Source organism: Haliotis rubra, unplaced genomic scaffold (genome assembly GCF_003918875.1).
Source record: "Haliotis rubra isolate DU_JTF1 unplaced genomic scaffold, ASM391887v1 Scf1529, whole genome shotgun sequence".
Taxonomy (NCBI): Eukaryota; Metazoa; Mollusca; class Gastropoda; order Lepetellida; family Haliotidae; genus Haliotis; species Haliotis rubra.
The window spans coordinates 70,420-87,251 of NW_025765480.1; the positions used below are offsets into that span (position 1 = coordinate 70,420).

At 45.0% G+C, this 16,832-nt stretch overlaps 1 protein-coding gene across 3 annotated transcripts; it reads left to right on the forward strand.

The window, feature by feature from the left end:
• Positions 1-1,705: 1,705 nt before the first annotated feature.
• LOC124270576 lies at positions 1,706-15,293 on the forward strand. 3 transcript variants are annotated; one of them, XM_046705593.1, is made up of 9 exons: positions 1,706-1,823; positions 7,948-8,265; positions 8,791-9,123; positions 9,685-9,738; positions 10,584-10,652; positions 12,332-12,385; positions 13,618-13,717; positions 14,145-14,383; positions 14,491-15,293. In XM_046705593.1, the coding sequence occupies exons 1-9, from the start codon at positions 1,748-1,750 to the stop codon at positions 14,796-14,798; spliced, it is 1,551 nt and encodes a 516-aa protein (XP_046561549.1). In that variant the 5' UTR covers positions 1,706-1,747; the 3' UTR covers positions 14,799-15,293. The 3 variants fall into 3 exon arrangements, with proteins under 3 accessions (XP_046561549.1, XP_046561550.1, XP_046561551.1); XM_046705594.1 differs by lacking the exon at positions 10,584-10,652; XM_046705595.1 differs by lacking the exons at positions 13,618-13,717; positions 14,491-15,293 and having other exon boundaries at positions 14,145-14,399.
• Positions 15,294-16,832: the final 1,539 nt, after the last annotated feature.

The window sequence follows — 16,832 nt, forward strand, 5'->3', positions numbered from 1 at the left end:
AATTATTCACACCATAACTCGGCTTACGTGTACACAATCTTTTTTTCAAAGATTTATATACATTTTTGTACAGTTTTGCATATATTAAGTCAGATGGTTTACATATTATATCACGAGTTTCAGAAACAATGTTCTGGCAGACTTCCAAAAATACTCAAACACAATGACAATGTAGTGAGGGCGTCATGTCCTGGCCCACCGGATGTATTTAGAGATGGCAACACGATAGCTGGTTGCGTGACGATAGAATTAACGAATGACACATTGTTCATCTGTGTCGCGTTCAACTTGTGGCACATCTTTTCCGCTCAAAAATATTACAACATTGCTTTGGTCTGGAATTGGTTAGATCCCTAAAGATCCGGGTTAGGACTGATCTTCAGTAACCCATGCTTGCCGTCAGAGACGAATAACAGGATCGGGTGGTCAGGCTCACTGACTTGGTTAAGACATGTCATCGTATCCCAGTTGCGTAGATCGATGCTCATGCTGTTGATCACTGGATTGTCTCGAATATTTACAGACCGCCGCCATATAACTGGAATATTGCGTTGTGTGGCGTAACACTAAACTCACTCACTCACTCATTGGAATTGGTTAATTGCTAATTCTGGCTTTGAACTGATCCTCAATTTGGTTTTAATCAATAAAAGGCAAGTCATAGGGTCAATAACGCGACACATACATACACTCTGACAAGAGGAATTGTGAAAACTACAGTATCACACAAATCGTCGCCTGAAAACCAGAGTGTACTAAGTCACAAAAACCTATTTTCGAGAAATTCTATCTTGAAGTTTAGGACAACAATATCGTCTAAACTTTTCAATCGAGTTCTTTCAAATTTTGCACATGCAAGTGACATGTTAAACAGTATCGGAAAATTCAAATTATATGATCAAACTATTGAAATAAATAAGAAAGTGTTTTAAGTGTCAAAAAACACAGCTAAAAACTCAGCTTTGTTATTATTATATCGATATTTGATTGTTATTTCTTTATTACCAGGTTGTATTTTTGTCGTTTAAATCTGATTTACTTTCATAAGGACTATATTTAATTAAATAAAGCAGAAATAAGAACAGAGTTAAAATGTTCCATTTCCATTATAACAATCACTTCAAAATTGGTAAATCTCAATGTCACGTGATCAAATTGTGCTTCCGTGATCGAATTTTCATTGAGATAGAACAAAGTTTGTGTTTGAAAAACCACTTTCAAAGCTAGATAGCACTGTAAAAAGTTGCTACAGTAATAAATTATGCTCTAAAACCTACCCTGAGCATACTAACTCTAATTTTGTCAAACGTGGACTTAGAACACTCTGGTTTGCAGGCGACGAAATGTTTTTCTTTGCTTGTTGTTTAACACCGCCCTCAGCAATATTCCACCTATATGACGGCAGTCTGTAAATAATCGAGTCTGGGCCAGACAATCCAGTGATCAACATCATGAGTATGAATCAACAGAGGTGGGCTACGATTACATCTGTCAATCAAGTCAGCATGCCTGACCACCCGATCCCGTTAGTCGCCTCTTACGACAAACATGGGTTGCTTGAGACGATTTCAACCCGGATCCACGGATAGGGCAACAGATTATACTGGTCACAATGAATTCATGTCAGGAAACTGAGCAGACACGCCACAGCGAAACTTCTACTTCCTTGTTTGCATCATCTGTGTATATCACATGTGTACATGTATGTGAATAGATAACGGTTGCGAGCATTACTCAACACTGGATCATGTCAGCCACGACATTCATCTCCTGGCGTGTCATATATCTGGCAGGGTGTGTTCTCCAGGGTGCCGTACTTATGGGTATGTTCTTCAACACAACCATTTCAAAATATTTAACAAAATATCAACAGAGTGTATAACAGTTGCTTCAACTTTTAACCCAAATTTCATTCATTCAATATTACGTTGACACAATAACTGCAGCCTCAACATTATCCCATGTTAACCCATGTTCTTAATTATGAATAATGTTGTGATAGTCTGGGTTATTTTAAATAGTATTGTAATGTTGAAATGTGTACATAAAAAACCGCTCTTCAATGTGACGTGTTCTGATCGATTTCTGTACAAGAGTGAACTAGGTTGATTTCCATTCGGGATACGAACCTACGAGTCGGAGATCTAACACGTCAACCACCGTGGCTTCCACAAAACTGAAATTCGGACAGCTGGTAGTCTTAGTCACGGACTTTGTGTACCCCTCTGACAAGTGTAAATTGGAACGACTTCCACGTCTCCCACGGCTCCCACGGCTCCCACGTCTCATACGGCCCCCACGGCTCCCACCGTCACCAAGTCTCCCACGACTCATACGGATCCCACGTCTCTCACGTCTCCCACGTTTCATACAGTTCCCACGTCTCCCACGTCTCATACTGTTCACACGTCTCCCACGGCTACCACGTCTCCAACGTCTCATACGGTTCCCACGTTTCCCACGGCCAACACGGTTCCCACGTCTCCCACGTCCCATCCGGTTCACACGTCTTCAACTGCCCACACGGCTACCACGTCTCCTACGTCTCATACGGTTCCTTCGTCTCCCACGGCCCCCACGGTTCCCACGTCTCCCACGTCTCATACGGTTTCCACGTCTCCCACGGCCCCCACGGTTCCCACGACTCCCACCTCTCATACGGTTCCCACGTTTCCCACGTCTCATACGTTTCCCACGTCTCCCACGGCCACCTCCTTCCCACGTTTCATACGGTTCCAGCTCCACGTTTATCACGTCTCATACGGTTCCCACGTATCGCGCCACTTCCATTCCTCCCAGCGTCCATTCCATCTTCCATTCCTTCCATTCCATTTGATCCGATTCCGGCCCCGGCTACAGTTCCCACGTCCGATCCGGCCCCGGCTCCACGATCCGTCCTTCGGTTTCGCGTCCATTTGACTCCGCCGGTTCACGCCACAAGATCCCATTCCGGTCTCCCACGTTCCTGATTCCACGGTTCCATGTCCTTCCACGTCCGGTTCCACTGGCCCCGGCTCCGTACCATTCCGTTCCATCCAGATCCATTCCATTTGTCCACGTATTCCTTGTCCATCCTTCCAGTTCCATTGTCCATTTCCACGTCCTCCCGATCTTCCACGTCCATCCACGTCTCCTTCCGTTCCATTCCCGTCTCATGTTTCCGATCTCCGCGATCCTTCCACGTCTCCACGCCTCCACGGCTCCACGTCCTCCTTCCGTTCCCGGCTCCCGGTTTCCACGTCCTCGGGCCCCGGCTCCTCCGTCCTGTCCTTCGATTCCACGTCCACGATCCTTCCACGATTCTTCCACGTCCTTCGTTCCGGATCCATTCCGGTCCTTCCATTCCGTCCTCCATTCCATTCCATGTCCTTCGGTTTAACGATCCTCCGGCATTCGTCGTCCGACATTGTCCGCCAGTTTCCGACGATCCATTCCGTCTCCTCCGGTTTCCATGTCCGGGGCCCCGGATCATCGTTTCCATTCCATTCCATCCGTCCTCCGTTGTCCGGTTTCTTCCATTCCGGCTCCATTGTTCCATCCGTCCATTCCATCCGGTCTTCCATGCAGTTCCAACGTCCGGTCCATTCTCCCAGTCCTCCATCCCAAGGATCCGGTTCCATGTCACGTATCCATCGATTCCACGTCGTCCTGTGGATCCATTCCATATGTCCACGGCTCCAGGCTCCCAGGTCCTCCACGTCCTGTTCCGATCTCCACGTCCATTCTTTGTCCGGTTCCCAGCTCCATTCGTTGTCTCAGGGTCCATTCCTCCATTGTCCGGCTCCATCGTCCAACGTCCATCCTTCATGATCCGTCCTCCACCATTCCGGTCATGTCCATTCCATTCCGTTTCCGTCCGTTCCGGGCTCCGGTTCCATCCGTCTCCGTTTGTCCTTCGGTTTTCCACGTCCATTGTTGTCCAACGTCTCCGGTTTCACGTCCGTTCGACTCCGTTCCACGTCCTCCGTCCATCCGTTCCGTCTCCATTCCGGCTCCCGGTTTCCACGTTTCCAGCCAGTTTTCCACGTCCATCGGTTCCGGCTCCATCCTTCCATGTATTCCATCCATTCCGTTTCCGGTCTTCCGGTCCTCCACCCTCCGGCTCCGGTTCCGTATTTTCCGTTCCGGTCTCCGCCGGGTTCCTTCCACGGATCGTTCCGTCCGGTCTCCATTCCACGTCCTTCCATTCCTTCGTTCCATTCTTCCGCTATCCACGTCATCGGTTCCGCGTTATCCACGGCTCCGTCCGTCCGGTTCCATCCGGCTCCACGATCCTCTTCCGGTTTTCCGTCGTTCCGGTCCACGTGTCTCCGTTTTCTCCACGTTCCTCCGTGCGTTCCCGATCCTCCACGGATCCGTCCTCCGGGTGTCATGCGGTTCCACGTCTCCACGTCTCGTTACCGGATCCCCGTTCCATCTTCCGTTCCGCGTCTTCGTTCGATTCCGGTTCCGTGTTCTCCACTCCGGCTCCGCGTTTCCATCCTCCGGCCCCGTACGATCCACGTCTTCGTTCCACGATCTTCCGGTTACGTTCCACGTATCCGTTCCGGCGGCCACTTCCTCCACGTCGTTCCGTTCCATCTCATCGATCCATACCGGTTCCACGTCTTCCGGCTCCACGTCTTCCGGTTTCCACGTTCCTTCCACGATATCCGGCTCATGGGTCCCCGTCTCCATCCGGCTCCGTCGGCCCGATCATGTTGATTTCCAGCGATCTCCGGTCTTCGGTTCCACGTCTCCACGTCCGGCTCCGTCCTCCGTCTTCCATTCCGTTTCCGATCCTCCATATCTTCGTTCCGGTTCGATCTCCACGTCTCATGCCTTCCTTCCACGTCTCCACGATTCCATTCCACGTCTCCGTGTCGGTTCAGCGTCATCCCGTTTCCTCGATCCTGGATCCTGTTTCTCATGTCCGTTCCGGCTCCGGCTCCATCGATCCGGCGTCCTCATCCGGGTTCCACGTCCATCCGTTTCCATACCGGTTTCTCATGTCTCCGTCTCATCGATTCCACGTCTCCGTGCGGCTCCACGTCCACGTCTTTGTTCCACCTCCATTCGTTCCGGCTCCGGCCTTGTTCCGGCTCCGTCGGTCTCCATACGGTCCGGGATCCATTCCATTTGTCCACGTCCGTCCGGTTTCCACGGTCCGTCTCCGTTTCCATCCGCGTCCGTCATGGGTCTTTTCCGTGGCTCCATCTCCTCCACGGTTTCCACGTGTCCGGGATCCGGTTCCACTGTCCACGTGTCCGGTTCCACGTCCGGCTCCACGTCTTCCGGCGTCTCATGTGGATCCGCGATCTCATCCGCCTCCACGTCCTCCATCTCCATGCGTTTCGTCTTTCCGTTTCCACCTCATGCCGTTCTCACGTCTTCCGCGTCCGTTCCACGTCTCCACGGTTCCATCTCCGTCCTCATGGGTTTCGGGCCGGTCATCCATTTGACTCCACCTCGGGCGTCTCCGTCCTCAGTTTCCATTTTGTCCGGTCCAACGTCCTCCGGCGTCCTTCCGGTTTTCCACGTCCGGCACGGCTCCGGCTCCATGCGGTCCGGGTTCTTCCCGGCTCCCATGTTTCATTTGTTCCCACATCCACTGCCCCTGTGGTCCCCTTCCACTGTTTCCATTTCCATCCTTTGTTCCTTCAGTTCCCATCTCCAGTTTCGGTTCTCCCGCTCCATGTCCATCTCCATTTCCATTCTCCATTTCCACAGTTCCCCACTATTCCATCTCTCCCTTCCCAGATCCATCATCCACGTCTCCCATGCTTTCACGTCTCCCATGTCTCCACATCTCCATCCCATTCCATGTCTCCTTACAGTTCCATCTCCACTTTCCTTCCATCATCTCCACTCCATTTCCATGCAGTTCCATATTCTCCATCCACGGCTTCCACTCCATCTCCATCTCCTTACAGTTTCCATCTCCATTGTCCTTCCAGTTCATCTCATTCAGTTCCATTCCATTGTCCAGTCTCCATGTCTCCTTCCAGTTCCATCTCCACATCTCCATCTCCTTCCCAGTTTCCATTCTCCTTCTTCAGCTTCCATCTCTCCATCTCCATTTCCACGTCTCCATCTCATACAGTCTCCATCTGCTTCCATGCTCCACCTTTGATCTCCATTTCCGCTCTCATCTCCACAGATCCATTGTTCCATTCTCCATCCTTCCATGTCCAGTTCCTCCGTCTCCACTGTTCTCCCGTCTCACTCGTTCCACCTCACTTGGTTCTCCACGTCTCCGTGCCTGCTCCACCATCTCCAGTTCCGGCTCCACTTCTCCATTTCCCTCGTCTCCACCTCGCCACGGTTCTCCTCCGTGTGTGTCCACCGGGGTTCCTCGGCTCCACGGTTCCACGTCTGTCCACGGGTTCCATCTACATGTCTCCACGTCTCCTTCCACGATCTCCATTCCATCTCCGTGCCTGTTCCGTCTCCATGCCTCGTCTCCACGTCTCACCACCGTCTCCGACTCCGGTCTTCCACTGTTCCACTGTGGCTCCACTGTTCCACGGATCCATTCCACGTCTCCACGTCTCCCTTCTCCGGCAGTTCCTTCTCCCGTCTCCGTCTCACGTGTTCCACGTCTCCGGTCTCCGTTCCGTCCACGTTCCACGTCTCCCGGCTGGTTTCCGTCTCCATCGGCTCCGTCTCGTTCCGGTTCATACGTCTTCGCGTCGGTTCCGTCTCACATCCGCCTGTCTCCGGTTCCGTCTCCACGGGTCCTCCGTTCTCCCCACGTCTCCTACGTCTCCCACGGTTCCCACGTCTCATACGGTTCCCACGTCTCCCACGTTTCATACGGTTCCCACGTCTCCCACGGCTCCCATGTCTCCCACGTCTCCCACTGCCCCCAAGGCTCCCACGTTCCCCACGTCTCCCACGGCTCCCACGGCCTCCGAAGCTCCCATGTCTTCCACGAATCCCCACGGCTCCCACGACTCCCACGGCTCTCAAGACTCTCACGGCTCCGACGGCTACCACGGTTCCCACGTCTCCCACTGTTCCCACGGCCCCCACGGCTCCCACTGTTCCCACGTCTCCAACGGCTCCCACGGCCCCTACGGCTCTAACGGCCCCCACGTCTCCCACGTCTCATACGGCCCCCACATCTCCCACGGCTCCAACGTCTCATACGGTTCCCACGTCTCATACGACTCCCACTGTTCCCACGTCTCCCACGTCTCATACGGTTCCCACGGCTCCCACGTGTCCCACGGCTCCCATGTCTCCCACGTCTCCCACTGCCCCCACGGCTCCCACTGTTCCCACGTCTCCAACGGCTCCCACGGCTCCCACGGCCGAAAAGTATGAATACAGAATACTGTGCAGTAAGTGGTCAAATCAAGCAGATGCTATATTTGGCACGACACTGTCTCAATAAACTACCGATTCTAGTAAGACATAGAGCTGAGGCGACTTTAAATTTTGGCTCATTCACTCACTTATTGTTGTTTGGATTCGTTGTGTGTTTAAATTTAATACACATCATTAATCACTGAACCATGATAATAGGCCACATGGTCTGTGTCTTACTTGGAATATCACTTGCTAGTTATTGTCAGTTAAGCAGTCAATCCACACGAGGAAGGAATTTCACCATAAAGAGAATTGTCTGTCCCCAATCTAAACCGGTCGATGGTGTCAATAAGAGGTGTCAAATATCTGATGACATCTACATGATTTGATTTGATGGATATAAATGTGTTCCCTTTGGATGGAGACAAATTCGAGCATCACGATATGATTTCCTGTGTACTGATATTTAATCACATCATGTCGTTTTATAGTTAATTTTGAACTACCATTAGTTGTAAGTGATGTTTATTTTTAAATGTGCATGAAGCTGAACTAATGCTCAAAACTCACTCACTCAGTATAAGCCTGCTGCGCTGTAACATATCGAATATAAATTTTAAAAATAAATAAAAGCCTGAATATTTCTCCATGTAGAGAACCGGACGAGTAGAGCCTGTTATGGTCCTGTTGGCCTTCCCTGCACTAAGCACAGCATCAGATGCAACCCCAGCCAGAAGATCGCCATCGTTGGCGCCTACTTCACCTTCAACAGAGAATGTGGTGCAGGGATCGCTGACTGCCAGCATGTAAACCCTGACAATGTGACAGTAAGTAGGTGCAGTAACAGCTTCAACAACACCTACCTCATCTCCCTCTACAACAACTGTTCTACAGAGAACCAATGTGAGTATCAGGCTCCCCGGATGAATGCAGCCGATACATTCTCCATTGTCAAATATCGGTGCATTGAAGGTATGTGTGTTTTTGGAGACACTAAAATTTAGAATTAAGGTTACATTAAATAATGTAAATAATATTGAAATTTAACAGTACATAGATGACGTCCCTCTTCATCAGATTTTCACCATTTACATGTTAGATTCATGAGCGGTATCGGAATAATGAACCTGCTATATATCTGTTGTAATATCCAAAATACTTGTTTCTCAAGGTAATGAGTGAATACTCATCAATCGTAAAAAAGATAATTATTCATGAACTAAACCGGTTCAGATTGTACGTATTTATGAGATATTTTCTACGAAACATGATGTGAAGATAACTTGTAGAAATGATGGTTATCCACCCCTAAGTACGGGTGGCATTAGCTATCCTGGAACCGGAAGCCATATCCACTGTTGCCTCGAGTCCATATGTTGCGCCTCAAGTATGTATCAAAAGAGGCCAAACTGTACATAAGCGTTACATTTCTAACATATTTGTGCACGTTGTTTTTAAGGTTTACAAACTCATCCACTGAACGTTCATATGTTATAGGAGATTCAATTACACCCATCGATGAAGCTTCACAACGGAATGCATCTGAAACCACTATCATCTACAAGCATACAGATGACATACCCAGTTCCAAGCATACTTGTACAATTCAGTCACAGATGCCTGTAAATATCACCGCTCTTGATATACGTCTTGGAGATGGGAATGAACCCCAAAACTGTTCCCGTCTGACCATTACTACGACACCGTATACCTGCTCAGACGAGATTTGGCCCTATAAACAGCTCCAAACAATTCAATCACCTGGACAGTCACACATTACACTTGAAGTTACGGAAGGATCACGACCAGTTGTCTGGCTTGGAATCACTTGTAAGTTTGTGTTTAAATATACAACCTCATTGCAAAAGTATACATTCGTGACTATCCTCAGAAACGAACTCCGCAAGGTGTAGGGGTAAACATTGCGGTGACAATAATATGAATTGATCACAGAAAATTAGTGATGACACCAGGTGTTCGCTATAAGGGTAAGCATCTATTGCCCTACCGGTTGCACCCGCCATTCACAAAATGTGCGTAATAATGGGCGTATTATTTGTTTGACGCGGCACAGCATACTCCTTCATCGACATGAGCGTTACTGTAACATTTTTCTACAGTATGTTTACCAGGGGCAGAATTTTATTTGAAACAATTTGTCAAACGATCTGAGAAGTAAATTAATCTCAAAGTCAAATTTGATTCTGTTCCTTAAATATCATATCTTGCTTCATGAAAGAAAAAGCATTGTATCTTGGCATGCGTACAAAGGCCGCTGCCAATCACATGTAAAATCACTCAACCGAGTCAAATCCTACAACTTCAGACCTTCAGAGAGCAAATGTACAGTCAATTCTGTATTGTCAGTTGATGAATACATTCCTATTTTAGCCACAAGCAACTTCGTTATCAACTGCGGTACTACAGATTTGACTCGACGTACTGGTGAGTCTGGTTACATATTTTTAAAAGCGCGACAATTCAATATGATTGAACGTTTTAAGCAAACAACCTTGGTTAGATTTAATTTGGTTCCACAGTGTGTCATTGCTAATACAGTGACTGGTTTTGTCAATATTTTGAAATCAGGCTTTGGTTTGCATTACACACCCTCTGATTCATAGTCGTTCGTAACCATAACAACACATTAGGTTGTTAATCATAATAGATCCTTTAGTATTCAGCGAAGCTCCGTCCTTTGATTGTGTACGATTGTGTTTGATTGTGTAGGGTTGTGTTTGAATATGAGGGATTGTGTTTGATTGTATAGGGTTGTGTTTGAATATTAAGGATTGTGTTTGATTTTGTAGTGTTGTGTTTGAATATTAAGGATTTTGTTTGATTGTGTTTGGTTGTGTAGGATTGTGTAGGATTATGCATTTTAAAGAAATAGCATGCAGACATGGCTGTATGGTTTTGTGTTAGATATCTGGCATTGACATCATGTAAGAAAGCTTTGATCGGGTTAATTAACCCGATTTTACAGCTTCTAACTTGAATGAATGGGCTTGTTAAACGTGAACAGATTTTATTTGTATCATGACGTGATACCTGAAAGTAAGAGGAGTATCGAAAATGATGTCATTTGTAGACGTGACCTGATTGGTGAAAACCATGACCATATATAGAGTCCTGAACGATAATATTAATAATCGCGGCGAAATTCGAACCCGCTAATCCGCAGAAATCAAAGGGGCGTAACTCTATATGCAAAGTAATGTGGACCAGTGCATGAATGTTTCACAAGTCCTAAACGTTTAGTTGAAATCAAGCATTGTGTCTTACCACAGTGACAGTTCGGATTGTGACAACTGGTAGTGTGACCGGAGGGAGTAGACGAGAGAGTACACCCACTACAGGTAACTCTTATCATTGAGCATTTAACACGATCTCGATCAACAACAAAGAGAGTTCTGTGGACATACAAGTTCTTTTATATAATATGAGCGACGTTTCGGTGTAGCTGCTAACACCGTTATCAAGCAAGCGTTAGTAGCTACACTGAAACGTCGCTCATATTATATTGATAGTAGATCCATAGAACTCTCCTCGTTGTTCATCACACCAACTTCTAAATGCCACTCAACGAAACTATGTCGATCATCAGAATTATTGAGAGCTGAATTGACAAGGCTTTGACACTAAATGGTTTTTCCTTTTAGTCATGATGTCAGATTTGTATGAATAAATTAGGACTGGTGGTATTTTTTGCAGAATGCTTTTTATCAAAATAAGGAGTATGGGCTGGTCTGGAAGACGTTTTAAAGAATATTTTGATTTTATGTGGGCTTATCAATTTAAAGGGGAAGGAATGCTGTAAGACATTTTATGTTTATCATTTTGTTGAAACTCCCGGATAATGAACTGCCATGACCTAGAAACAAAATCGAACCAGGATTCGAATCCACATTCACTGATTTTGTCAGCGAATTCACCTTATACCCTGTGTGCACAGCTTCTATATTTAACCTCGTATACATTCACGTAACTATCCTGACATATTTTTAAGCACATGAGATAATCTTACCCAAACTAGACTAACACAAACAGATAAATACTATCCCATCAAACTTTACCTGTCAGTAATAATATATTTATTCACTTCTAGTCTACATTTAAAGGCGCTAGGAGCGGTGGGGTAGCCTAGTGGTTAAAGCGTTCGCTCGTCACGCCGAAGGCCCGGGTTCGATTCCCCACCTGGGTACAGTGTGTGAAGCCCATATTTGGTGTCTCGACTTCTAGATCTATATCTAATGGCGCTCTCGCGGAATGGTAATTATTTTGTAGCATGATAATCTACCAACCATGGGGAGGAGGTTCGAACTTCAACCTTCTAGTTCGTTGAAACTAAAGGACGTTATTCTGTAAACTCCTCGTTACTAAACAAGTAATGAACTCCTCGTTACTCCATAAACAAGTAATGCACTCCTCGTTACTCTGTAAACAAGTAATTCACTCCTCGTTACTCTGTAAACAAGTAATGAACTCCTCGTTACTCTGTAAACAAGTAATGCACTCCTCGTTACTATGTAAAGTAACGAACTCCTCGTTACTCTGTAAACAAGTAATGCACTCCTCGTTACTATGTAAAGTAACGAACTCCACGTTACTCTGTAAACAAGTAATGCACTCCACGTTACTCTGTAAACAAGTAATGAACTCCACGTTACTCTGTAAACAAGTAATGAACTCCTCGTTACTCTGTAAACAAGTAATGAACTCCTCGTTACTCTGTAAACAAGTAATGAACTCCTCGTTACTCTGTAAACAAGTAAACAAGTAATGAACTGGTCGTTACTGTAAACAAGTTGAAAGAAGTAATGAACTCCTCGTTACTCCGTAAACAAGTAATGAACTCCTCGTTACTCCGTAAACAAGTAATGAACTCCTCGTTACTCCAGTAAACAAGTAATGAACTCCTCGTTACTCTGTAAACAAGTAATGAACTCCACATTACTCTGTAAACAAATAATGAACTCCTCGTGGTCCAGTGTACATGTACGGTCTAATGAAGTAAAAGTCTTCACTGTTTCCACAGTTACCGTGACGGCGCCGATGGGAAGTAGCACGAAGGAGAGTCCAGACACAACAGGTAACACTTATGACAAACATATTTAAGATAATCTGACCATACAAAAATGTCCATAACTTAATATTGGAGTTTTCTGATAATTTCGACCATGTGACTTTACAGATGAATCAGTCTTTTGGGGGTGGGGTAGCCTAGTGGTTAAAGCGTCCGCTCGTCACGCCGAAGGCCCGGGTTCGATTTCCCACCTGGGTACAAAGTGTGAAGCCCATTTCTGGTGATCCCTGTCGTGATGTTGCTAATAGCCCCTAAAGCTAAAACGCAAGTACTCACTCTACCTACTTGTATATTGACCCACCCACGACCGTGTAGATGCGGGTCGGATTAGTATTCAGCAACTCATACAGGTGACTTATGGAAATATCAAGGTTTACTGACTTCTTTGTGGAGGTCATCGCGTCCCAGTTGCGTCGATCGATGTTCGTGATATTCATCAGAGGACATTCAGGAAATAAACATTTACCTTCTTATACCCATTGCGGTGTAAAACGTTTTCGACAACTTCAAATATAACATATTACTTAGGTTTGTATGACTTATAGTAAGAGGAGAGTGGGGCTTCCTTACTAGGCTGTTTGAGGGTCATCGTGCTTCGATTGTTGTTCCTGTTTTTAATTCAGCGGTTTGTAGGATATTTGCAGATGGCCATCACATAACGGAAATACTGCTTCCTGCTAAAGCTACTCACTGAAACTCATTCAGTTACGTTACAAGGGATGGGCAACAAACATGATACATCACACTTCTAATAGTCTGAATATACAGTGTCTCCGGCATGAAATAAACAGAAATGGGCGGTGTGGTAGCCTTGTGGTCAGAGCGTTTGATTTTCACACCAAAATTCCTGGTTTGATTCCTCACATGGGTACAAAGTGTATAAGGCCCCTTTCTGGTGTCACCCACCGCGATATTGCTGGAATATTGGCACAAGCAGCGTCAAACCAAAACCTCACTCACACACTTAAAAACAAAGAGCGGTGGGTAGCCTAGTGGTTAAAGGGTTTGCTCGTAACGCTCAGAACCCGGGTTCGATTCCCCACATGGGTACAAAGTTTGAAAAGCCTCTTTCTGGTGTCCCCCACCGCGATATTGCTGGAATATTGGCAAATATAAACCATAACCTCACTCACTCACGAAAAAGCAACACAAATACACACCAGTATTTAACTGATTAAATCTTTTATAATAGCAAAGAGATATAGACTTTAAAATATAATCAATTGTTTTACTTATAGACTCCAGCCCGAACAGGACTAGCGTTGTTGCAGGTGCTGTTGTTGGAACACTTCTATTTGTAGCAGTGGTTTTAGTAATCCTATGGTGTTGGAGAAACAGGTAATACATAGAATATATAGAAACGACAGATACAGTTCCATACTCTCCTCCAAAAGTGTCCCTGGTACGATTAACCCCGTGTTAAAGAATCACTACCAATGGGTGATACAAGGTGTTCGCGAGAAGATGAATAAATACTTTCCTACACATTGGTGTCTACGAAAGCACACATAGACAAAAGGTCAATGTCGGTCGTGAATTATGAAACCCTGATGACAAAATGATATTATGATTACAAACCTTTTCTGGTTAGATTGTAAGTGTATCATCATGCTTCACGAAGGTTGTCCACTGATCATAAATGAATTAATCGACATAATGAAATCGTTTAAATGAATCTCATGTACTTCAAATGTGTATTGTAATTCGACAAGATTAAGCATTCTCTTTGATGTTTGTAACTGTACGTTATTTTATTTATCTTTAGGAAAGTTGATACAAAGCCTATCCCAAAAATCCCAAGGAGGACAACTCTGGATGGGCAAAGAAACTCAGCTGCGAATAGCCCACAAAATATTAGTTATGACGAAATCGACGACTTGCGGCAACATCTTGCGAGTAATTATGATTATGTAACTTCCAATCATGTAACTGATTCAAGTGCGTGTTTCATACTCCAAACTAAGGAACATCCAGTGATGAGCAATAATGGATCGAAGCCAGGAGATGAATACAACCATTTGGGACAAGGAGTTTCCCCCTGTCTGGAACATATGACACAACAGCGTCAGCAGCTAAATCGATGATGAGCAATAATGGATCCAACCCAGAAGATGAATACAACCATTTGGGACAAGGAGTATCCCCCATGTCTGGAACATATGACACAACAGCGTCAGCAGCTAAATCGATGATGAGCAATAATGGATCCAACCCAGAAGATGAATACAACCATTTGGGACAAGGAGTATCCCCCCTGTCTGGAACATATGACACAACAGCGTCAGCAGCTAAAGCAATGGAGCAAGCGAGGGACAGCCAAACTGATGCTTGCTATGATCATCTGAAACAGAAGACAGTCACTGAAAACATAAACAATACCTATGATATTACAGAGAAACATGTGAATCCTTACCAGTAACAAGATGGAACATTCCCTTAGTTAAGCACTGATGTGCTTTTAGTGACAATATTATCCTTCTCTAGCTTTTGTTGTGACTGATATACTGGATAAATGAATGGAGCACGTGGATTCAATAAGTTTGTAATACACAAAACGTTATCTTTCCTTCGTTTTAACAATGATTATACATGTACAGGTTCATTTCATTTGCCGCCATGGGGTGGTGGGGTAGCCTAGTGGTTAAAGCGTTCATTCGTCACGCCGAAGACCCGGGTTCGAATCCCCACATGGGTACATTGTGTGAAGCCCATTTCTGGTGTCCCCCGCCATGATTTTGCTGGAATATTGCTAAAAGCGGCGTAAAACCAAACTCACTCACTCACTCACTCATTTGCCGCCATAATACATATTGCAGCTTTGACAACAGATCATGCTTATTTTTTCACGTCCGAACGACTTTAATAATATATCAATGTATTCATCGTAACAATAAAGAATGTATAAAAAAGGAAATCAATGGTTTATGTGTTGGTGTCTGATGAGTTTACACATTTCCCGAATTTATCCTGAATTTCCATTCCACAATACCAAATGCCCATTCCTCTAGATTATTTTGCAATAAGTATTTTATTTCCTTCTGTCAGTAATATTAAAGATGCCGTTCTTGAGATATTTATTTCATCTTACTACAAGCAATAAACCGGAAACAAGTGTTTAACGTTTGAATTTGATCAGGGAAGGAGAGGACAATTTGAAATCATCGTACTGTAGATCATGTCATATTTAAAGGTGGTTAAAGACAAGGGTTGTCTGAAAGGTTCACAGCCTAACTACGCGGAAAGTATAGAACACCCTTTACAGCTTACATATATACAGACGATAAGTTCCATGAAGGCAGGCTGCCTTTTAACCATATACAGATTGCATTTTAACCACATACATGAACAGACAGAAAAAACATGCTGCTATAAGGCGCATTCTCTGGTGTTAAAAGTTAAAACGACCGCCTCATACTCATCAGCGCTACCCAAAAGGTCCATTATTTGCTGGAAGGCATGACCTAAATATATCGAACAGTCGCACTGAACATTTGTCCACTGCAGTGCAACGGTCCCAATGTCTTGTCTAGCTGAATTGTACCCCGAAGCAGGAAATATTTCGTATTGCATCCTTCCCTGTGACACGGACCTCCTTGAAGATGCTAGAACCCGAATGACAGTGTGCGACTTGAATACTGAAACACGAAGCATTATCTATTCTTTTCTTTTTTCAAATTAAGTGTTTGGATACGTTTCGTAATCCACTGTTCAAGTTTCTTCCAGAAAGTTTTGGTTTCATCATATTCCCAATATACATGGCATAAGGTTTCAACAGAATCATTAAACAAAGAACATATTGTATTGTTCACCAGATTCATTCTAAAAAGTTACTTTTGGTATAAACAATTCCGTTCAGAATATTATCTATTCTTCCCGAGAAATAGGGTTGTATCATTTAAGACCCCCAACGCAGATCTTGATAGGTATTTAGAAGTTGGACGAACATGAATACTTGACACGTTTTGATGGATAACAACCTTTATCATCCAAAACTGTGTTCCACAGGAGATATCGCTTGTGTGAGATCACGGAGATATCGCACTTGGGTGAGATATTTGTGTGAGATCAAACAATGATGACATCTCCTAGGGCAAGCCTCGGATATTTGTAACTTTATCAACTCGTGTTGATATAATTGATATCAGAAGACACTTGGGTGAGATTCTCTATCTCTTTGTTTTTGAAATAACCATTCAGAGCTAATTCTTGCTTCTTCATCGGATGGATGAAGGAGTCACAAAACGTAAATGCCTCCATGTGTAACTGCCAATCTGTACACTTTAGTTGAACCCCAAAGTCAGGAAGCAAACGTGCTCATTAAATATTGTCTGTTTCGGAAACCTCCATAAAATAAATCGTAACCATGCCATGAGTTCAAATACGACGTGTCAAGAAGAACAGGATCCCGATCCACAAAGCGGACGAACTGTCGTAACTCTATAGTGTAACATAG

Excerpts from the sequence above, each read along its gene's own strand:
- LOC124270576 (XM_046705593.1), top strand. The coding sequence starts at position 1,748 with ATGTCAGCCACGACATTCATCTCCTGGCGTGTCATATATCTGGCAGGG. Across the intron at positions 9,739-10,583 it reads AGATTTGACTCGACGTACTG|TGACAGTTCGGATTGTGACA; the intron begins GTGAGTCTGGTT and ends GTCTTACCACAG. Across the intron at positions 12,386-13,617 it reads GGAGAGTCCAGACACAACAG|ACTCCAGCCCGAACAGGACT; the intron begins GTAACACTTATG and ends TTTTACTTATAG.